Consider the following 23194-nt stretch of genomic DNA (forward strand, 5'->3'; position numbering starts at 1 on the left):
CCAGCCTTGCTTTGTGGTGGCAGGGTGCGTGAGAGCAGAGTCCTAATATCTTGACTCCAGGCCGTAGCCCTTGCTCCAGTTGCACGTGCCCAAGAGGTGCACGTGGTTTACTTTATTTAACAAAGTTAATATAGTGTGTGGTTGTTTACAAGCAGATTTTCTTACGAAAGAGCTTTTAAAATTGCCTGCGTGTGCTCAGAGGTGCTCCTCTTACAGGGCTGGGTAACCAAAAAGGCTGACTAAGACTCTTCTCAACACAGACACAGGTCTTCATACCACAAAGCTTCCTTTTTTATTCATAGAAAATAGGTGTCCCTTATTTAGAGTAAAAACATGTCAACATTCAAAACGTATTTTGTTCTCCAAAGGGGGGGGGGGATAAGTTAGAGCAGGCGACAGGAAAGCAGCCGTCTCTGGCCCCTGAACTGCTGCCATCCACGTGTGGGGGCCACTTGCAGCAGCAGGGCCAGGAGGCAACTGAACAGGCACAGCTGTCCCACAGCATCCACTCCTCTCCCATTTGTCCTCCTCCTGAATGTGTTAAAAGGGCCCCATAAGAAGGCACTTCTTTTGCTAAGACTTAAATAGTATAAAAATATATACAGAGCAGGGTGCTGCAAAGTTTTGAAATACTTTGCTGTGCTGTGAGGGGGGGGTCAACAAAGAATGTAAGGTGGGGCAGGAGGAGAGGGACCCCTCACTTAGCGTGGGAGAGACAAGAGCCCTGGGTTAAGCTGGTGAGGACAGGAAAAGTTGTAGTTCTAAGTCCTATATATGAAATGGCAACTTTGGATGGGAAGGCTGACTGCTTGTGGGGGTTACCTCTTTTAACAGCCTTCCTCAACCTGACACCCGGCAGGTGTTTTGGACTACAGTTCCCAGCAGCCCCATCTAGGAGAACGGAAAAAGTCACACTGTCTGAAACAGCCCCACCCTGTAAGGGTGCTACGCTCACGGGTCCTTTCTCCTCAATTCGGGAAAGATAATTTGGCCGGGGGGGGGGAGTTCAAGCTGTACCCCTCCCCAGAGCCTCATCCTCACGCCATAGTGTCTTTAAAAATATATATATTAGTGTTCGCTTGCATTGAGCAGCAAAGCGCAGTGATGCTCGCTTTGCGCGACGTGCATAGCCGAGTGCCCCCTTCCCAACGTGGGGCAGCCAAGGTTGGAGGAGACAATTTTGCATCTCAGCATCTGGCTGAGACTCCCTGAGAAGCAGCCCCCAACATCTCATAGTGCCGTTTGTGAGTGTTGCACACACTCCTAAGGTAGCCTAAGTGCTCTGCTTTCCAGCTGCTGTGAGGACGAATGAGCCTCTTCCCCACCACCACCTCTCCAAACAGGAGGAGCAGCCACTGACGGGGGGGCAGCTTTGTAATGCTGCCCTTGGCAGTGAAGGCACTTAGAGCATGGAAGGAGAAACAGGAAGTCAGTGGCAACACCAACAGGAAGTGCGCAACACAGATGGAAACTCTCTTTTGGGCATGAAATAACACTCCTGTCTTCGATGCAGACCTCTCACTTGAGCTAGAGAAGATTACAAGGGAAAGAAAGGTGTCCCAGTGCTGCCAAGTCAGGCAACAAGGCCTGTCGCAGTTGTGCCAATGTTGGCATCACTTCTGACAACAAGGTGTCCTCCGATGAAGCAAAAGTTAACAGCCAACTTGGCCCCAGTATTAAAAATGAGTCCCAGTTCAGTCCCCAAGTCAAAATGGGTCACCACTGCTGACCAGTAGCTGAGGCGTCACGCTCTTCTCCACGCTCAGAAGAGGGCCCGGGCAATCTTGCGCCCGGTGGCTTTGATCTTTGGGAAGGTTGCGCTGATTTCCACCCCCCTTGGGGCAGGGATCCTGGGAGGGGGTGTTGGTGGGGACCGTTTCTCCTGTGGCCGTTTGGGTCGGAGCATGAAGTCCAGGCACGTGCTGTTCATGGCATAAAATACATTGGCTGTTGGTGGGAAAGCCAGCTCTGGGGAGGAGAGAGTAACAAGGGATCATCAAGACGGAGGAATAATAGTGGGAAAGAAAAGGAAGCGCCCAAAGGTTAGGAAACCTTAGGAAACAGAAACCAAATGCACAGTTATAAGATGGGGGATACTTGGCTCAGCGATACGACGCGTGAGAAGGATCTTGGAATTGTCTTTGATCACAAGCTGAATATGAGCCAACAGTGTGATGTGGCTGCAAAAAAGGCAAACGCCATATTAGGCTGCAATAAGTATAGTTTCCAAATCGCGTGCAGTACTAGTTCCCCTCTATTCACCACTGGTTAGGGCTCATCTTGAATACTGCATCCAGTTCTGGTCTCCGCACTTCAAAAAAGATGCAGACAAACTGGAACAGGTTCAGAGGACGGCAACAAGGATGATCAGGACTGGAAACAAAGCCCTATGAGGAGAGACTGAAAGGACTGGGCGTGTTTAGCCTGGAGAAGAGAAGAATCTGTCAGGAATGCTTTGATTTGGATTTCTGCATTGAGCAGGGGGTTGGACTTGACGGCCTTATAGGCCCCTTCCAACTCTACTATTCTATGAAAGGCAACCCACCCATTCCTGGCGTTAAAAGGCCCATCCCCTCTCTCTTAAGATCGCCCTGTATTAAGAGCCCTCTTCTGCTTTGCCTAACTTGACCTGCTGGATCAACACGGTTTTATGTAATACTAAAATATAAAATGTGACTCATACCATAAGCCTTTGCTCCTTTGACAGCAAACTAATTAGATGCCCTGATTAGAATCTGCAGATGAACTAATAAAGACTTTAATGTCATAGAATCGTAGCGTTAGAAGGGGCCTCTAAGGCCATTGAGTCCAACCCCCTGCTCAATGCAGGGATCCAGTGCAGTCTCTCGGGCAACCTTGAAGCACAGAAAAGCATCCCTCTTAGCGCTTCCATTTTATTTTTATTTCAAATTTACAACCCACCCTCTCTCCCCAGAGGTTGCCCAGGGTGGCTCACAATAATAAAACTACATCAGAACAATTTGAAATAACACTCAACATATTGCTGACAGCAGTTAAAACCAGTAGCGTAAAAACTTTATAAAATGGACTACCCAGAAGCTTGTATTAGGTGTGTTGGGGACCCTTTGGCCCTCCAGATGTTGAGTGACAAGTCACATCAGCCTCAGCAAGCACATGGCCCCAATGGCCAAAGAGCAACACCTGGAGGGCACCCACAGGTTCCCCACCTCTGGCTTAGATAAATAAAAAAAGTCTTCACGTTTCCTGAATGCACGTAAAGAGGAGGAACTGCTGGGTTTATCTTGGAAATTAATTTCCCTTTAAGAATTCACTAGCAGTCTCTCATTACTCAGGAATTCCAAGAAACCAAACAGCCAGTGCCACTTTCAAAGGCCCAGTCCACCATCTCGACCCAAAATGGTGTCCAGCCTGCCCCTTGACCTCAGGAACCACCACGCAAATTTGGGGTATGATCTCTTAAGAGCGGTCCAAATGCCCCATGAACAAACAACTTTCCAAGATGTGTCGTAGATTTAGGAATAAGGTCTGAATGAACGCAGGTGTCAAAGGATCAACTTTGTTTCCTTGGCTTTAATTCCATCCACAGTTCAAATGGTGGGGGCTGCGTGGGAGGGGTGGAAATGCTCCACAACGTGAACCTCTGGTGATGATGCTCCACCCCGCCACCAAGTCCCAGGCTCTTCCCCCCACCCCCCCTGCTTCCTTCCTCCCACGGCCTCACCTCGGCCTTCAGGCAGTAGCTGCACCAGTTCGTAGCTGGGGGCCAGGCCCCGATCCTGGTTGTGTTTCTCCAGCACCTTCCCAATCACCGCAGGCGCCTTGTCTTGACTCGTGACCTACAGACGGCAGCGATGACACAGAAAGAATGAAGGAATGCTTTGGTTTGGATTCCTGCATTGAGCAGGGGGCTGGACTTGATGGCCTTATGGGCCCCTTCCAACTCTACGATTCTATGATTCAGGATGGAGAAAGTCCTTCTTCACGCAGCGCATAGTTAAGCTATGGAACTTGCTCCCACAGGAGGTGGTGATGGCCACTAACTTGGACTGCTTTAAAAGCGGATTGGGCAAACGCATGGAGGATAATTAGGCTATCGGTGGCTACTAGCCATGATGGCTATGTTCTGCCTGCACGACTGGAGGCGGTGTGCTTTTGAATGCCACTCACTGGGAATCACCGCTGGGGCGAGTGGTGCTCTCGCACTCAGGTCCTGCTTGCAGGCTTCCCACAATGGGCATCTGGTTGGCTGCTGTGAGAACAGGATGCAGGACTAGACGGGCCCCTTTCTGGGCCTGATCCAGCTGCTGTAGGGCTCTTGAAGAAGCAGACCTTTCAGTCTTTCCCACCTGGTGCCCTGTGGGTGTTTTGGAACTACTGCACCTCCCCACAGCTGTGCCCGCTCCCTCCCTCCCAGCAGGCATTTATGCCAAGGAGAGGCCACCCCCCCACACACCCCGAGCCCAGTCCTGCCCTTGTGAGCCCCTGAGGGGCCCGGGAGCCCCCCCACTCACCAGAATGCTCTTGTAGAGGGTGCCGTTCTGCAGGGCCATGCTCACGCGGATGATGCGGCAGTCCGAGGGCAAGCCGCTCCCGGGGGCGGGGGCCGTGGGATAGGCCGGCCCGCAAGAGGCAGAGCGCCGGTGTCCCCGGACAAAGGTGCCCCCGGTGGCAGGAGGGGGGGCAAGGCCTCCCGGGGATGAGGGAGAGGTGTTTTCTGGGGCCGTGTCCAATGAGGAGACGGAGGGCCACTTTATATGCTGGGAAAGGAAAGGGAGGGATAGTGAGGTGAGCAGGCAGGGGGGCTGCTGAGCAAATGGCAAGGGCCATGTGGGAAGTAATGAAGGGGCCTCTTTCAGAGTGGTCTGGATTTGAATGGCTACATCTCCAGGTAGAGAGACTCCCTCCCTGAGCCCTGCCAGTCAGTGCTGCCAGGACTGAGACAGACAGACAGACCAAGAGTCCGACTTGGTGACGTGGGCCACCATGCACACACTTGTCCAGACACCCCCGAGAGCAGCCTGTGGCCATCTGTGTGTAGAGAAAGGGCCGTAAGCTCAACACACACACACACACTCTCTCTGCTCAGAGCAGGCAGTTCTAAGCTGCTAGAACGGCCACGAGTCTGACTCAATGTCACATTTGGATTTTTTTGTGTTTTGGATGAGTCCAGTTTAAATTCCAAAGGACATTTTCCGAAGTTCTGCAGCCAAAACGCAGGTTGAAGTTCATGGTGCATTGCGGCGCTGTCCTGGTTAACAACACCATTTGGCTTCTTATTACTCACGTGGAAGTCAGAGCACATGTGAAAAGACAAATGTCTGGTGGGAGAGAGCCCTTCTTTTTAATGCTGGGGTTGTTGTTTTTCCCTTCCGGCTTTGAGCAATGGAAACTAAGAGGAGAAAAGGGGCCCACAGCCTTGCAAGGAAGGGTGCAACAGGGTGAAGCCTTGTCACTGCCACCGCCCTGTCCATCCCACAAGATAAGGCAGCACAACGGCCACTGCTGGAGGCAGGAAATAACCCCTGCACAATGCCTGTTGCTGGGAATGGCAAGTGGGGGAGAGTGTTGCACTCCGGCCTTGCTTGCTTGCGGGCTCTGAGGCTTCTGGCTGGCAACTGTTTATTTATTTATTTATTTATTTATTTATTTATTTATTTATTTATTTATTTATTTATTTATTTATTTATTTATTTATTTATTTATTTATTTATTTATTTGGTTTATATCCCGCCCGCCCTCCCAGCAGGGCAAACAAAAGCGCTAAAAACACATCAAAACGTCATAAAAACAGGCCTTAAAATACATTAAAACAAAACATTAAAAACATCTTTAAAAAAAGGGTTAAAAAAAGTAAAATGCTGTGGCCTGATCCAGCAGCGCTTTGTATGTTCTTACTTAAAAGCTTTACTCTGTTTTGGACATAGGTAGTAACAAGCAATTCAAGTAAACTGCCTTGGAGATACGAGGCGCTCAGCGGCTCCTTCTGCACTGGCGTAATGGATTCATGCACGCAGCGATCCTAAACCTGCTTATCTGGGTGTAAGCTCCAGTGAGCCCACTCCTGAGTAAACACTTCTGAGCGAACAAAGGACTGCACCGTGAAGGCTGCAATCTTATGCACACTTGCCCAGGTGGAGGCACCGCTAAACAAAGTTACTTCCATGTAAACATGCCCAGAGTTACGCCATTATCTGGATAATGTCTAATTCTGAATGAGAAAGGACAGAGACAAGCAGGTGAAATGTTCCCCAAATTTACAAGCAGAGGAAGAAAGAGGCTTCCTCTTTTTAAAAAGTTTATATTTTGACCTCCCATGTATTTTGCAGAGGTTTGGGGACTTTTTTCTACTACCCTTTTGTGTGTTTTTCTGTTGGGATCAGGGGTGGAAACAAGGTTGGGGACCCAGAATAACACAGGCCAAGAGGACAGAAAATGAGGAATTCCCCCCTCCTGACTGATAGGACCCTCCGCAACCCATGCCTCTTCTGTGGTTTTGCTCTGACATTATCATGAGATCTAGATACTTGAGGGAACAACCCCCTGGGAACTGTCTTGCTCATGCCCTGTTGAAATGAACATGAATTATGTTTATTTTATTGACATATTTCTAGTCTGCACTTTCATAAACTATCTCAAGGCACAATTATGAAAGGGGCCTCCGTTCCTCTCAAGTGCTTGAGCAGGAGAAGGTGCAACGAACAAGACTCCAGCCAGGTTCTGAATGCGAGGCCACGGCCCACACTCCGTGGCACGACTACAGGCGATGTGCAGATTCTGAGGCCATCGTGTCCCCCCCATCCCAAAAATCACATTGTGTGTCCCCCATCCCAAGAATCACAGCTGGGAGGATGAAGGAGTGCAGCTGGGGAAGCTTGCCCCCCCCCACTCACCTGGCCCAGGTGCGATTGCCCCTGTGGGGAGGGGGAGGCAAGCGGTGGCAGCAGGAGGTCTGGCGGCGCTTGTGGGGTGCTGGACTTGTCCCAGGAAACCAGCATGCTCATTCCCAGCGAGGTGGCCAGGCTGCAGAGAAGGGAGAGAGAGAGGGCGGGGGGCAAGGGGATGGTTGGGAGCCTGGTTAAGAGGATCCCTGCCATGTCCCCTCCGGCACAGCCCCCTCCTGTTCACTCCTCTGGGAGAAGGTCCTGTGTTTGCAGAGTGCCTTGAAGAAAGAAGGTTCTGGGATTGGGGCAGGGGGAGACACCCCGAGGGCCCCCCAACACCAGTGCCCGCTCCCATCTCTCACTCTGCGCAGTGGGTGATCACCAGGGTGGGTTTCACAGGTCGGGCGGCGGTCACTCCCTCTGCAGGCGGTTCAATGGTGCAGGACAGCTGGTAGCTGCAGGGGGGAAGCGGGGAGAGGGAGCCGTCAGCTTTTAATATCAGAAAAACGATTAATTCCCAGAGGAGGAAGCAGCCACCGGGCTGGCCTCTTGCAGCAGAACTGACAAAGAGACCAGCACATTTATTACGGCAGAAGAAGATTCCGTGGGCTGAGGCCTGCACTTCATCAAATGCAGGAAAGAAAACTGCAGTCTGTGAAAGATTATTGTTGTATTTATTGCCTGCCCTTCACCAATAGATCCCAAATACAGCCTGGCATAATATATTTGTTAGTCTTTAAGGCACCACAAAACTCCCTGCTGTTTGTGGGTGTTAGTGCAAGGCTGGAACAAACGAGAAATCAGAAGAAGGCTAGGACTGGGGAGGGCAGCTGTGAGAGAACTAGAAAAGGTCCTCAAATGCAAAGATGTATCACTGAACACCAAAGTCAGGATCATTCAGACCATGGTATTCCCAATCTCTATGTATGGATGTGAAAGTTGGACAGTGAAAAAAGCGGATAAGAGAAAAATCAACTCCTTTGAAATGTGGTGTTGGAGAAGAGCTTTACGGATACCATGGACTGCAAAAAAGACAAATAATTGGGTGTTAGAACAAATTAAACCAGAACTGTCAGTAGAAGCTAAAATGATGAAACTGAGGTTATCATACTTTGGACACATAATGAGAAGACATGATTCACTAGAAAAGACAACAATGCTGGGAAAAACAGAAGGGAGTAGAAAAAGAGGAAGGCCAAACCAGAGATGGATTGATTCCATAAAGGAAGCCACAGACCCGAACTTACAAGATCTGGACAGGTTGGTTTATATGAGATGCTATTGGAGGTTGCCGATTCATAGGGTTGCCATAAGTTGTAGTCGACTTGAAGGCACATCACACACACACACACAGAATGACCAAGGGAAGGAAAGCAGATTTCAGCTAAACATCAGGAGGCTTGGCAGCCACCTGTTAGGTATGTTGTAGTTGCAAAATCCTGCACTGCAGAACTTGCACTGCACAGGGGGGTTGGGCTATGTGACCTCCAAGATCCCTTCCAACTCTCTACGATTCTATGGCTCTGCATTCGCAGCAGCCAAACGCTGGAGAGGTTTCAAGGACCCACACCCACCTCTGGGCTTCGCTGAGACGGGGGAGGCGTTGCAGCCACCGCTGGAGGGGGCGGTCAGGATTCAGTGCATAGTTGTGGCACTTGGCCTGGAGGAGGCGCAGCTGGGTCAGGATCTCAAACTCCTGGCGGGGGAGGGGGAAAAAGAAAAAGCATTAATAATAGCAGGCAGCCATGCGCATTCACACGCACCCCTCAATTTATCAGGAGGGATTGGGGTACCTGGGGTACCCCTCCCCTCTTGTGCTGATGCAGCCAACAGAGGGTCCGAGAGGGATGCCTGCTGCAGTGCCACGTTGCATGTGGGGACATCAGGCCAGTGGCCCGGCTAGTCCAGCATCCTGTTGTCACAGTGGCCAACCAGATGCGGATGGGAATCCTGCAAGCAGGAACTGAGCACAGTATTTTGCAGTGTCCGTAGTTTCTTGTACGCTGCTGACAGACTGAGTGGTATATAAATGGTTTGAATTTGTATCTCGCTCGTGGTTCCGCAGCAGCTGCCTCTGATCCTGGCATGAGCATGTTTGTTTTATTTATTTATTTAACAAAATATGTATATTGCTTGCTTGTGACAAAACCTCTAAGCAAGTTGCAAAACATATTTAAAATTGTCAGTAAAAACAGTTAAGAACAAGTAACTATCCCAGGCATTTGGATCCTGATTTTTGAGAAGTGTTGGAGGGCTCTTGATGTCGAAGCCTCTTTCATATTTCGCGTTTTTAAACTTTTTATACTGGCTTTGACTTCTTTATCGATTGTAAGTCACTTTGGATTCGCTTTTGTGAAGAAAAGCAACTAACAAATTTTAATTTTAATAATAATAACAAGAGATACCTTGCGATGCTTCTCAAAATTAATGTACCCATTCTGCGAAGGGAGAGAAAGAGAGAGGGGTCGTTATTCCAGAAATGAACATGAACAAACTCAAGAACCTGCCGATCCTTTCCTCTCCCCGAGAGAGGCAGGTCAAGGCGCCTCCACAACTCCTCCCTCGCACGGATACTCTGCCAACTGCACGCTCTTGTGGGACATACAAGGAAAAGTGTCCTCATCGTGCAGGGTCAGCTGCACATGGACAGGTGAGTGAAATGAGAGGATGCCCTCGGGAGATCTTCAAGAACAGAGGAAGCTGCCTCAGACCAAGTCTTATCATCTACCTCAGTCTCACCTGCACTGACCAGCAGCAACGGCTCTCCAGTTTCCGGGGGGGGGGGTTTCCTCCCAGCCCTACCTGGAGACTGAACCAGGGAACTTCTGCATGCTTAAAACAGGAAGCTGTTGTACACTGCCTATCTAGCTCAGTATTGCACACCCTGAATGGCAGCAGCTCTTCAGGGTCCCAGGCATCCCTGCAGATGCTGCCTTTGGAGATGGAACAAAGCAGATGCTCTAGGACAGTGCTTCCCAACCTTTATGAGCACGGGACCCCTTTTATAAGCTGAAATTTTTTTGTGACCCCCTCCCCCCAGGGAGGCAGGCTGGCTGCCAGGAAGGAAGGGGGAAAGCAGCCATTCTTTGCAGGCTTGCTTCTTTTTGCTTCACAAGAAGCCCTCTCCTCTCATTCTAAGTAAGGGCTCTGTCAGTAGCGGCAGTGCAAGGAGATGGGAATCAGTGATAGCAATACCCTCTTCTTCCTGGTAGCTCCACCCTCAGCCTCCTTTGGCATCTGCCATGTATTTTATAGGCAGATGCCTGCCCTTAGTGCACCTGAAAGATGCTCTGGCGCTTCAGGAAAAGGCCTCCTCTCTCGTTTGGAGCAAGGGGGAGGTGTCGTCTGCAGCGGCAGTGGGAAGCAGACAGTGTCGAAGGAGTGAAGACTTTTTAAAAAATTAATAAATAATTCATTTCTTTACTGTGCACGGCCCCCTCTGGATTACTTCGCGGCCCCCCTGGGGGTCCCGGCCCCCAGGTTGGGAACCACGGCTCTAAAGCACTGAGCTACTATTTATTTACTTATTATTTGATTTGTATCCCGTCCTTCCTCCCAGCAGGAGCCCAGGGCGGCAAACAAAAGCACTAAAAACACTTTAAAACATCATAAAAACAGACCTTAAAATACATTAAAACAAAACAACATTAAAAACATTTTTAAAAAAGCTTTAAAACATCTTTTAAAAAGGGTTAAAAACATATTGTTAAAAAAAATATTAAAAAGCAATTCTAAAACAGACGCAGACTGGGATAGGTCTCAACTTAAAAGGCTTGTTGGAAGAGGAAGGCTGTCTCGGCCCCTCCCCAAGGGCTCAGCACCAGGGCACCAGGAAGGAGCCCCTCATTTAAGGCAGGGAGGGACCCCCACGGCCCTCCAGATGTGGTTGCACTCTAACCTCCATCACAGCATGGCCAAAGGCCTGGATGGTGGACTTGTGAGTCCAGCAACGTCCGGAAGGCCAAAGGCTGGCACACACACACCCAATTTAGGGAATAATCCATTAAATGGAAGACTTCCAAAACAGACAATGGTAAGAGAGCACAAAATGGGCAGAGAAAAGGGCTGCCACACCTGTTGAATGGCACCAGGATGGGGCTCATCAGTGGTGGCACCCAAATGGGGGGGGAGGAGAATCCTCCACCACCACCCTCAGGAGCAACTATACTACGACACCTCTTCCTGAATTCTGCATGGCCTTTGAAAACTTCCTTATTCCACAAGGAACTTATTTAAAAAGAAACTGTGCTAGTTCTTATGTGTCTTATGCTGATTCTTTTTTGGGGGGCGGGGGGGACTGTCTCCAGTTCTGACTTTGGTTGCTTTATTCTAGAAAAAGGCAGCATACAAATGGTTAAAACATAAACAGCAACCCCGCAGTTTCCGACGGGAGGCAGGGCAGGATGGCAATGATAATAAAAAGATAGGACACAAGCACAGAAGAGCCTCTTCCCAGGCAGGGGAGACAGGCAAGGCTCCCCATGTGTGTGTGTGCATGGGGGGTCCCTCCGTGCCTCCTCCTCTCACCTGCAGCCGGTTCCGTGTTGCTGCGTCAAGCATCACCAAGTCCTTCAGGAAAGTGCCCAGATAAGGGACCACACCCTGGGGGGGTGAGGTGGGGGAGAAGGAAGAGACCAATGGAGGAAGGTTAGAGTCAGAAGGGGGGGTGTCCCAGGAGTGCCCCCTCCCCTGTCCCAGTCCCCAAATGCCCCAAAGAGCCGTTCACCCTCAAGTCACCGTTGGGCGCTGCTCCGAAGCTCTCCGCTGCTGCTGCTGCCTGCGCTGGATTGGGTCAGCACCGGATCCACAAGGGGAACCTTCCTGTTGGGGGCAGGAAGAGAGAAAATAAGTCCAGATGTCCACGCCTGCCTAAACGGCCAAGGCCAAACAGGGAAAGACTGGGGGGGGGGGACTTTGATTCCACTCCAAACACAGCAGCTGAATGTAACTGGAGGTCACCATGCATTTCCAGGGACTATTACAGGTTGTGCCTCAGAACGGTGAGAGTGCAGACTGAAGTCCCACTGAGCTCAATGGGATTTACTTCCAGGTAAGGATGTGCTGGGGTCAGTCACGGAGCCAGCAACAGCAACAAAAGCAACAGGTCCGGACTCAGCAGCAGCCCAGATTTTGCAGCACTGCAGCATCAAGGTGGTTAAGCCTCTCAGCACCTTTGTCGACATTTCATAACCCGCTGTGTTTTAACGCCTGAGAGTTAATATTTGTCTTAGCGGAATATCTGTGACTGTTTTATGTTCTCTCGTGAGCCGCCTTGGAAGGATTTCCATCCATCACATCAGTATAATAAACAAGCAAGCATGCAAGTGAGAAGTCAGAAACACAAACACATTTCGACAAGACTGCAGCTTGTCTGGGGGGGATTCTGTCGCTTTCCCCCTCCCTTTCCCCCCCTTTTAAGCCCAGAGAAAACACAAACGGTCAGCTGTGTGGCAAATACAGTAGATTAAGGTGGTTCCAGAAACTGGACACAGAAAAATCAAAATCCTGAGCATTTTGGCCCGTAGAGTGGGGTTGTTCTGTGTGTTTTGACAAGGCCACGTGTTTCTAGACTTCGTAACGGATTGCAAAGAAAATCCCAGAAGGGTTCCTGCCCGGCGTAGCTCTCTCCTCCGCGCCCCAGTTCCCTCGCCAAATAAACCCCAAGTTACTCTGGAACCTCAAAATCTGTAGAATTGATTTTGTAGCCACAAAAGCAACACTGGCCTCATTTCCCCCAAATTCCTTCCATTTATGGGATCCCAGGCTGCAGATGCTGTGATCCGGTGTTGTGTGCCTCTGTGCACGTGCAGAAAACACAAAGGCACTCCCTGCCAACTGTCAGACTGCCCAGCCCCCTGAAGGCCACCAAATCACTACCCTGGGAGCCCACCCGGAGGCACGCCACCACACACACAACCCGGCACAGCAGAGAGGCCCTGCGAGTGAGGGAGAGACGCAAGGCTGGGGAATAAATGTCCGGTGGCCTCCCACCTGGAAAAGTAGCCGCCGACTCTGCTTGTAGTTGTCCTCCTCCGAACAGACGGCGCTGAGCTCCTCGTAGCAGCGGAGAGAGTCCCTGGGGTGGGAGGGAAGAGGAGCTGCGGAGGGCATCCCATCCCAGCACCCAATGCAAGAGAGAAGGGACACCCTAACCCGTCTGCTGCTGGAGGGGGGTGTCTGTGAAAGACCCTGGGGGGACTCCTAGACATGCCTGCCTCCATTCCATGGAGCTGAGGGCGCCTGCGGGGAACAGGGACAAGGGGGACCCTTTCCCAACCTCTGGCAAGGGCAGGAAGGCAGTTGGGTGGGCTGGCACCGGGGGGGGGGCTTCTTCCGCCAGTTGCAAAAGAGGCCGTTTTTAATTCCCCCACCCTTGCTGAGCCTGAGGGCTGGGGAGGGCAGAGGGGGTTCCCACAAGGGGAAGGGGCTTGAAGAAGGGGACCCCTCGGGGCTTTGCTCATCTCTCAAGCCCCAACCTGGACGTCTCCTCCCAGGTCCGCTTGAGCCGGTGCAAAGGGGTGGACTTCAGTGCAGACACCACAGCGTAGAGCGAGGACAGATTACGGAGGAAGAAGCACTCCTGGAGGAAGAGAGAGAGAGAGAGAGAGAGAGAGAGAGAGAGAGAGGTCCTTCAATTGTGCTGGGGGGGGGAGGAAGCTCTAGGGCAGCCTTCGCAACCTGCGCTCCTACTGGGAGGAAGGGCGGGATATAAATGTGATAAATAAATAAATAAAACAATCCTCCAGACGTTTTGGACTGCAACCCCCATCAGCCCCCAGGACATACAGCTGTGCTGGCTGGGGCTGATGCGAGTCCAAAACATCTGGAGGTCACCCGGTTGGCGAAGGCTGCTCAGGGGGGCAGGGATTGGGGACTCTCCATCGCCTGCCCAAGTAGCTCTGCCGGAGGACTCACCTCGGCTACTCGGATCCACTTCTCCAGCAGCCGGGCCCGCTGCGTCGCCCGCAGCCCCGTGTTGCCCAGGCAGGAGGTGACAACGGCATTGGCCACGTGGTTGAACTGGGCCACCGTGGCCCGGACGGTGGGACAGGCCCCTTCGTGGCCCCGCTTGTCGCGCTGTGACCACAGCGAGCCCAGGCACTCATGAGGGACCAGGCGGAGGAAGAGCTCCTGTGGGGCAAGGGAGGGCGGGAAGGAGAGGCTGAGGGAGGGGAGAGGCCCACCACTCCACCCCACAGAAAACTGGCAGACTGACCTAAACAAACCCCAGTTGGAAATCTGTGCCCCCAAATGCAAGACTGCAGGTGGCCAACGATTCTCTGGCCACACAACAGACAGATGGTGACCCCAAACAGGTTAGGGGAGGAGGTTGCTCCTGCCCCCAATTAAGACACACACACAAATTTCCCTCCAACTTGCTCGCCCTCAGCTGTGCCGTTAAAAACCTCTAAGTGGAAAAGGCTCTGAAGTTGGGGACCGTTTGCAAATGTTTATGCAAGAAACTGTCGCCTGTTAGTCTCCTTAGACTAGAGACTAACAAATCTATGACGGCAAAAGCATTAATAGCTTGTAGGCCCACAGGAAGCTGCCTCTTACATACCAATCAAACCACTGGTCCACCTAGCTCAGTACTGCTAGCACTGACTGGCAGCAATGGCTCTCCAGGGCTTCAGACAGAGGATCTCCCTCCCAGCCCTACTAGAGACGCAGGGGAGTGAACCTGCAACCTCTGCCACTGAGCTGCAGCCCTTCCCCTCAAGTAAGGTTCCAGTCCTCATGGTTCCGTTTTCAAGAGGAGCACCTGCAGCTGCCTTCTGTCAAGCCAGACCTCGGGGTCCGCCTGGCTCTGGCTGGCCTGCACTCTGAGGCTTCCCAGCCCTGCTGGGGATGCTGCTGCACACGGCACCCAAGGCACCTTTGCGAGCAATGCAGGTGCTCCACCCACTGAGCTCCAGCCCTGCCCCAGGCCCTCGGCCCCGTAACACTCACGGCATCCTGCGCGGTGAGGTGAGCGGCCACGTCCTCCGCCTGCAGGCCCAGGATGAAGTGGGGGTCGGGGTCCCCGTCGCCTGCGACACCCTCGTCTTCCTTGGGCTCCCCCGGGGCGCCCTCTTGGCAGGCTGCGAGGAAGCTCTTCCCAGGCTCCGAGCCGTCCCCGAGGGCCCATTGCAGCCAGCCCCAGAGCGGGTCCCTCAGGCTGGCCTCCAGCCCCACAAAGTCCTCGGGGTACCCATCCAGCCAGGAGCAAAGCAGCGACCCCAGAGCCCTGCGGGGAGGACGAAAGCAGCAACAACCCATGAGTGCCGGGGGGTCTCCAAGGGCCTTCTCTCTCCCAACTGTGGCTGGATCAGGGCCGCAGCTTCCCAAGTGGCAGCGCAGCACCGGTGCCTTCCCTCCCGGCTCAGTCCCCTCTGGGAGAGACTCCCTGCCTGGAACCCTGGGGAGCTGCTGCCGGTCAGTGCACACAACACTGAACTACATGGACCAAGGGTTGACTCTGCGGAAGGCAGCTTTTGATGCTTTGACTTGAATTCCTGCATTGAGCAAGGGGTTGGACTTGATGGGCTTATGGGCCCCTTCCAACTCTACTGTTCTATGTATAATTCTATGATGTTCCAGTCCACAAGACCATTTAGTCCGGCCCCTCGCACCCCACAGTGGCCAACCAGGTGCCCTCTGGGAAGGCCACAAGCGGGACCTCAGCGCGATACCCACAGCTCGGCTGCCTCTGAAGCCCAGGCTTCCACATAGCTGCTGTAGCCTCCCTGCCGCCTGAGCCCTCTCTAAAGCCATCAGAGCCAGTGGCAGGGAGTTCCACACGCTGAATTTGGACTTGATGGCCTTATAGGCCCTTTCCAACTTTCTATGAATGGTGCCTTGCAGAAGGAGGACTCCTCTCTGCCTGCTTGTTTGTGCCAGGCCAGCTGGCAGGCAAACTCCCCTTTTTCGGAATGGCCACTGCAGGACACGGGGCTAGAGGGGGCCCTTTTGGCTTGTCCCAGCTGCGCCTTCAGGGAGCTCCTCTGAGGTCTCTGCCCACTTCATCTCTGCACCGCAGATAGTTTTACACACCTTCATCCTATCCCTGCCTCACTTGCCCTTCTCCTAAATTAAAAAGCCTCAGATTTCCTAACAGCCCCCCGAGAATGTTGGTCACCCTTTTCTGCACTTCTCCCAGCTCTGCAATATCCCAATTTTAGTGGAACAGAAATGATGCTCTTTTTGTGAGAGGTAAAGGGCACAGAGTCTCTGAGCATGTCCAAAGCTCCATCCCTTCACCGCTGAGCCATCACAACCAGCCTCCTCTGCAACCAGCAAGCTTTCAAGGGTGCAAAGGCGCAGCAGCACCATCCTGCTACAGGGGAGCTGCCCCCCGAGATCACCAGGCAGGCAGCAGGTGCAGCGGCCTAAGAGAGAAAGGAGCCGGCAGAGCAGGGAGTCTCCAGTGACTCACTCGTGCAAGGACGCAAAGGCCACGTGCCCCAGCCTCCCTCCCCTCCCACACGTGTGCCCCACTGCTAATATGGCCCAGGAGACACTCTCAAGTCCAAATACAGCCAACGGCCAACATGTGAGGAGCGTCGTCCCTCGGCTGAGTCACCTCCCCAATGACATTTTAGTGGGGACATCGTCTCCACATCACCCTGATGGAATACAACCAAAAAGGACTGTTTAACCCAGTTTCCTGACTCCAACAGTGGACAGCCAAGGAGGACATCCTGCCAAGACCAGATTAAAAATCATGAGTCCTTCTGCGATCCACTCCCCACGGCTAAGAATGTCCCTCCCCCCATTCTGCTCTTATCGTGCAAACTCAGTCCCCTCCCAAGCCACTGAGTTTAACGGGGCTTTCTCCAAGCATGTGAGTAGGTATAGGATTGCAGCCTTTGCAGCCTGAGCAATGGGGGGGCTAAGTCCTGCCCCCTCACAGTGGGTGATAAGACACCCACCACCGCTGGCACACGCTGCCGTCCTGTACACACTCTTGCCCTTGAGAAAGTCCCATTAAACTCAAAGGGACTTACCTCTTATAGGACTGCCCTACTATAATCAAGTTGAAATGCAAGGCTAAAATCTGAACTTAAGCCCAGAACCCAAGGCTTGGAACAGCTGTGTTGCTGAACGTACACAGAGTGCATTAACCCTACCAATTAATAATCATAACCAGCAATTCTGAGAAAGTGGGGAGGGCAGAGTCTCTGGGACAACCCTAAACGGCCCATACCTGTTCAGGAATTAGTTCAGAAAATGGATTTATATATAAATTAAATTAAATTTTAAAAAATAAAATTTAGGGTGTGGGGAAGGAGGACTCAGTTGGGGGCAGGGAAAGGGAAGAGGGGTCCCACTTACCGCTGCAGCTCTGCTGTTTCTGGGCTGATGCCTGAGCCTGCAACCGCCTGTAGACTTTTTTTGGGGGGGGGGGAGAGAGGTGGGAGAAAACCCGAGGGAATCAATTAAAGAAACACAAAGTGCTTTGTTTCCCTTCCATCTCCCATCCTGCCAGTGATCCCGCACTGCAAGACAGGCAGCAATCCAACAGGTGAAGGTTTATCCCTGGCATAGAAATGCAGTAAGAGAGACTATAATGATGTCAACAATATCCCTTGAAACCCTGCTGTCCCCCCCTCCAAGGTTGCTCAGTATATTGTTCTCCCTGCCCCCATTTTATTATCACAACAGCCCTGTGAGGGAGGTCAGTCTGAGAGAGACCACCTGCTGAGCTTCATGGTTAACTGGTGGGGATTTGAACCTGGGTCTCCAGAGTCCTTAGTCTAGCACTCTCACCACTAGACCACACAAGCAGCACCTGTTGAATTCCTGCCTGTCAATCAGAAACATTTCTATCTTGCAAAAAAAAACAGGTGGCAACAGCAACATCTGCCTCTCCCTCCCATCACCCCCACACTCAATTCCCCGGCTTTGTTGCAAACCTCTCCAGCAGGACTTCCAGGACCCCGCGGGTTGTGGCGAAAGTCCGGTATGTTGCCAGGAAAGCCGGCACATAGCAGGTGTCACCGAGTGCAGGGGCCTGCAACAGGTGCCGGACAAGCCGGGGCAGCGATCCAGCCTTCAGGGCCCGCGACCGGCCAGCGGGGGAACCGGACGCAGCAGCAGCAGCAGCCGTCGCCACCCCTGGATGACCTGAAACGCCCGCCGGGTCCTCAGTACCCTGAGGTCCCAGAGAGAGAGTGTGAGAAAGGGAAGGACTCGGGACTCCTCCTGCCACGAGGGGGCAGCACATCATGCCCACGTGTGGAGCCACCACCCCCGATATTCCCCCGCACACCCGGCTCCACTTACCCCGGTGACCACGCTCCCTCTGGTGGCGCCCCCTGGCGGACGAGAGCTGACGGTGTAGATGACGCCGTCCTCTGCCTCCTCCCACAACGTCACGGGGGGCTGCGTTGAGGTTGGGGCAGGGAAGAGATGGAAGACATCTCAGCCCGGGCGGAATGCCCCCCATCGCCCCCTTTAAACGGCCCCTCCCCCTGCAATAGCCACTTCCTCCTGCCCACCCCCCACTCCCACCCCCCACTCCAAGGCTTACCTTAACAGGCAGGCAGTACCAGCGGGTCCGGGTGAGGAGTACCCCCTCGGCAGAGCCTCCCCCCGGCTCCAGGCAGCCCCCCAGGCGGAGGAAAACCTTCATGGGGGTTGCAGCTCAGCCCCACACACCCTGCACGGCTTGCCCCCTTTGCACCCTCAGCCACTCCCCAAAACTGCTCAGGCCCCTTCCTGGTCGCAGACAAGAGTGGAAGGAACGCTTGGGGGGGGCTTTCTGTGAGAGGGAGGGCTACAGGCTGGGGTCCAAAGGGGGTCAAGATGTGGGGCAGGACTAGGGGACAGGCGGCCTCCTCCCCTCGCCCTGTCCTCGTGTCTCGTCTGTTTTGGTTTCGGGGCTGAGTCTCTGGATCGCTGTCTTCCTCTCCTTCCGCTTCGCTGGATTGGGCCCTGCCTCCTCCCCGCCCTGCAAGACTTCCCCAAAAACTGGCCCAGCCGGATTCCAGATCTCTCTCCCCCCCATCAGTTCTTCAAGTTGGTGCATCTGCCTCCCAATCCCTGCTGCACAAAGTACACCGCTCCCCAACACACACACACTCGGGATTTGTGCATGCACACCCTGGCCAGCCCCACGGGACTCAGCCCCACGGGACTCAGCCCCACAGAAAGGGAGTGTGCAGGGCAGCTCACAGACAGGGCAAAGGTGCTTACCTTTGTCACCCCGACAACACAACAACCACACAGTCAACAAAGGCCGGCAGGCAGGTGGAGAGGGAGGCGCCTGCAGGCGGGACGCACGCACCGCCACCTCTGCAGTGCAGGCCCCTGGAACAGCACAACCACACGCATCACTCACAGCACACCAGTGGACGGCTCGGCCCACCACCCGTCACGGGGGACACACGCAGGCCAGCCGGGCGGGCAACACGTTCGCAAGGAGTGCCAGGAAGAGCGAGAGAGCGCGCAGGAAGTCGTGTGAACGCAACCACAGCCACAGACAAGCAGGCAACTCTGAGCACACACCCCCCTTGGCCGCACTTCTACTCACCTGTGCAGGACTTTGGGGGCAACACTCCGATTCGGGGGTCCGGCTCCTGAAGGCGCTGAGGGTCACCCCTGCGTCCCCTCCCCCGTCCAGCAGGTGCCGCAGAGAGCGGGGCAGCATCCGGCCCCTCCCCTCACTCCCCCCAGCAGCTGCGGGGGGGCAGAGGGGGGTTATTGGTCAGTCTCCCACGCTGTTGCCCCCCTCGACTCATTTTCACCCCAAACTCATCCAGCATTCACTCCCAAGTGGTTCTTTGATCTCCCACATGATGACCCCCCAAAGACCCTCACTGCCCCCATCTAACACCCACTCCTGAAAACATTTCCTATGAACTCTTGACCCCTCCCAGCCCCCCTGAAAAGTTGTCCCCCCAGAACAGCTAAGCCCTCCCTTCTCCCACCCTAGAGGGCCCCCTCCGACAGATCCCCCCATGCCCCTTTACCCACATGCACCCCTCCTGCCTGCCTCCCCCCTCCTCTTCTGAAGGCTGGCTCTCACCTGGCTGCTTCAGGAAAAGGGATCATGGCCTGGGGCAAAGTGGGCAGGCAGCGGAGTGGGACCCAGGCGTGCCTCCGCTGCTGCCCCTGCGGCTGGCAGCCTTCACCGGGCAGAGACCTGGGCGAGGGCCAAGGGAGGGGGCAGGATGGAAAGTCCGGAAGTGGAGCAAGCTGGGAACGGAGCCAGGAGCAACGAGAACGGGAAACCCAGAGCAGAACAGGCTGGGAACGGAGCCAGGAGACTGGGGGAGAGCAGAAAGCCTGGGACTGGATTCCAGCCGGGGACTGGAGCCAGAGAGACTGGGCAAAGAAGCTCGTAGCAAAACCAGCCATGGAAAGCCCAAACCATGGAACAGGAGTTTACCCAGGAATGCTGCAGAAATAGCTGGAACTGGATCCACAACCAGGGACCGGGAATAGAGTCAGGAAGCAGGCAGAAAACCTGACGTCAGCCTTGGCGGATTCAGAGTTGCAGGTTCAAAAAACCCAGAAACAGCAGCATGACTAACGGGGAATTAGTGCAAATGGGGACAGCTTCATCTAAGACTTGGAATGGAGCAGGATTGGACTCATGAGAGCTGTGGAGAAACCAGAGCAGGATCCAGACAGTGAGGCCCAGATGAGAGAGAGAAAAGGAAAACCTGGAGCAGATTGAGAGGTCAGAAAGGTGCAGCTCTGGCCAGCTGCAAGAAGACAGGCATAAAACCTGGAACTGGCTCACGCAGGGAAGCTGGAGGGCTGCCAAATGTTGGCAGAGGCCCAGAGTCTTGTTTGTGTGAATCTCCACGCCACGTCCGATGCCTGAAGATGTGCAGTTGCCTTAAAAGGCCTGACGAGTTGCCTGTCAAGGCCCTGCGTCTACTCCAGCCTTTTCCAAGAAGGCGCCCTCCTCATGTTTTGGACTATAGCTCCCATCAGGAGGGAACCTGCTGGGCAGGGGGGCAATGGGCCCTCCCCATAGAAGGTAAAATTGCTCTTCCCACCCCAACAGAGGGAGGATTCAGGCCCCCAAGACGCAGGAGGAAATCTCTACCACCCAGCCCTTGGCACAGGCCTTCCAAAAACATTCCCGTGGAAACCAGACCAGGAGACGCTGTTCTTTCTGTTCCTCAGGCATACTCTTTCCTTCCCCAGCACAGACTTTGCAGGGCCCCTCTTCCGCCCCATTGGAGGAAAGAGCACAATGGGGGTCTGGAAACCCAGTTTCCTGTCTCCAGGAAGTGGCTGCGTCACAAGCTGGAAGGGCCTCCTTCCCCCTCTCACACAAGCCCCTTGGCTTTAACTCCTTAGCTCCTAATACAAAACACACAATTCCCTGTGACCTATACAATAGGATTGTTAACTTTTTCTGCCAGGTGCCTGCGCTTTTTAAGAGCTGTGTAGCAGGTCCAAGTTCCACCTGTAGGGTTTCTGCTAGCATAATAAGCGCTACACTGAAGTTTCCCCTGTTGAGCTCCTGTCTGGCCAGCCACCTTGAAAAGGCACAAGGACTGATGCCTCTGTCAGCAGCGGGGAAACTTTGGCCCTCCGGATGTTGTTGAACTACATCTCCCAGCAGTCCTACCAAGCAGGGTCTACAGGCAGGGGGGTGAAGACAACCCAGGATACAGCTGGCCGTCACTTCTCTTCTGTTATGAACCACAGAGTCAAAGAAGGGCAAGAAATCCTATTTCTGTATCCTTTAAAACGTATACACACCCTTTTGAAAGCCGCTTGAGACACCCGCCCGCCCCTCCGGAAACAAGTTGGGTGTTTTGCAGCTATTGCAACAGCAGAAAACTCAGAGCGGGCCACGAAACGGTTAGAATGAGGAAATGGCTTCAGAGAAGTGAGGGTGCCGGGGCAGAATGGCGTAAGGATGTATGTACGTGCAATGCATCTTCAGCCCTGCGGGCATGGAGGAAAGGGGAGGGGAAAACCCCAGCGCACCTGTACAGATTCGAAGGCAACAGGCACGCCTTGCTACAGGCATCCCAACCAGGGAGCATAGAATCATAGTAGTGTTGGAAGGGGCCTATAAGGCCATCCAGTCCAACCCCCTGCTCAATGCAGGAATCGAAAGCAAAGCATTCCCAACAGGTGCCTGTCCAGCTGCCTCTTGAAGGCCTCCAGAAGCAGATTCATGCACACCAAGCGAACTACACAGCCCACCATGCATAAAAATGCGCTACACATAATACACACACACTTTTTGAATGTGCCAATAGTTGAACTGATCATGGCGAAAATAATCCGAGGGGTGGTGGTTTCTTGGTCCCGGGACCTTCATCTTGAACGCAATTTGCCATGGAGAGTTTTTGCCTTCACTGTTGGTAATTTGCAAAGTGGAGGGCTGCCCCCCCCCATGCATGGGGTAAGAGCAACTTAATTTGCATAGTCCTGCCTAGTGGAGGGGATAGGAGGGACAAACCACCCAAGGATCCCCTCCCCGCTGCAGAAAAAGTGCTAGCGCTGCAGAAAAAGTGCTAGCGGGGGACAAAGGAACAGCCTCTCCTGGATGATGCGATCCTTGGTGATTGCGGGGTGGGGTGGGGGTAAGGTTACAAGTCTGTCTGGGCCACAGCCCCCTCCAAGGCGAGAAAAGCAAATAAAGTCAAGGTCTAATCACACAAGATACGATTCTAAAAATAAATTAATAGTGGAAAATATAGTCTTGGCTAATATCTGACAGAAGGCACAGTAATGCCCAATTTCAAATGCACGTGCTCCGTACTATGCAGGGTGTGATGTGAATTGTTAGCTCTGTAGACAGAACACACACACACTCCCAATGACACCACGGCAATAAAATGCAGAGGTGTACAAATGCATTAATATAAAATGCACCACAAATCTCAAATAATGTGCCAAATGCGTTTCGACTTGAATAAAATCTTCATCAGCGGCATCAGAGAGCTTCTCTTTGAGCGTGGATTCAAATTATACAATACTTAAAATATATATAAAACAAGATATACAATGCTTTTTATTTAATTTATTGCGCTTGTATACCGCCCCATAGCCGAAGCTCTCTGGGCGGTTTACAGCAATCAAAAACATTAAAACAAATATACAATTTATTCACCTAAAAATGTACCAATTCATACTAAAAATAAATTAAAACATGTTTTTATGATGTTTTAAAGTGTTTTTAGTGCTTTTGTTTGCCGTCCTGGGTCCCTGCTGGGAGGAAGGTGGGATATAAATCAAATAATACAAAATATCCTTAGTGGTTGTTTGCAGAGGCTTGTGTCATCCTGCTTAACAGAAGAATTGCAAAGTAATTTTCATAAACGGTTTCTGCAGCAGCAACATATTCATGTGGTAATCTTTAATTTTTAGTA

At 52.8% G+C, this 23194-nt stretch overlaps 1 protein-coding gene across 3 annotated transcripts; it reads right to left on the reverse strand.

Annotated features, from left to right (window-relative positions):
* Positions 1–269: 269 nt before the first annotated feature.
* On the reverse strand, positions 270–21083 carry RGL2 (ral guanine nucleotide dissociation stimulator like 2). Of its 3 annotated transcripts, none has more exons than XM_061621513.1 (18): positions 19873–21074; positions 19378–19523; positions 18129–18227; positions 17759–17997; positions 17178–17231; positions 14814–15090; positions 13779–13994; positions 13340–13443; positions 12855–12939; positions 11601–11684; positions 11391–11465; positions 9269–9301; positions 8438–8559; positions 7226–7318; positions 6873–7002; positions 4494–4739; positions 3704–3818; positions 270–1968 (listed from the first exon to the last, which is right to left on the reverse strand). In XM_061621513.1, exons 2-18 carry the CDS (start codon positions 19492–19494, stop codon positions 1763–1765), a joined length of 2295 nt encoding a protein of 764 aa, XP_061477497.1. In that variant the 5' UTR covers positions 19495–19523; positions 19873–21074; the 3' UTR covers positions 270–1762. The 3 variants fall into 3 exon arrangements, with proteins under 3 accessions (XP_061477497.1, XP_061477498.1, XP_061477499.1); XM_061621515.1 differs by lacking the exon at positions 270–1968 and adding an exon at positions 1976–2180 and having other exon boundaries at positions 19873–21083; XM_061621514.1 differs by lacking the exons at positions 19378–19523; positions 19873–21074 and adding an exon at positions 18376–19021.
* Positions 21084–23194: the final 2111 nt, after the last annotated feature.

Source organism: Rhineura floridana, chromosome 3 (assembly GCF_030035675.1).
Source record: "Rhineura floridana isolate rRhiFlo1 chromosome 3, rRhiFlo1.hap2, whole genome shotgun sequence".
Classification (NCBI taxonomy): domain Eukaryota; kingdom Metazoa; phylum Chordata; class Lepidosauria; order Squamata; family Rhineuridae; genus Rhineura; species Rhineura floridana.

What these genes read in the sequence shown, in the direction of transcription:
- RGL2 (XM_061621513.1), bottom strand. Translation starts at nt 19,494, where the DNA reads ATGCTGCCCCGCTCTCTGCGGCACCTGCTGGACGGGGGAGGGGACGCA. An exon ending in GAGGGAGCGTGGTCACCGGG is followed by an intron (nt 17,998 to 18,128) that starts GTAAGTGGAGCC and finishes CTGGGACCTCAG; the next exon opens with GGTACTGAGGACCCGGCGGG. An exon ending in ACCTCACCGCGCAGGATGCC is followed by an intron (nt 13,995 to 14,813) that starts GTGAGTGTTACG and finishes CTTGCCCCACAG; the next exon opens with GAGCTCTTCCTCCGCCTGGT.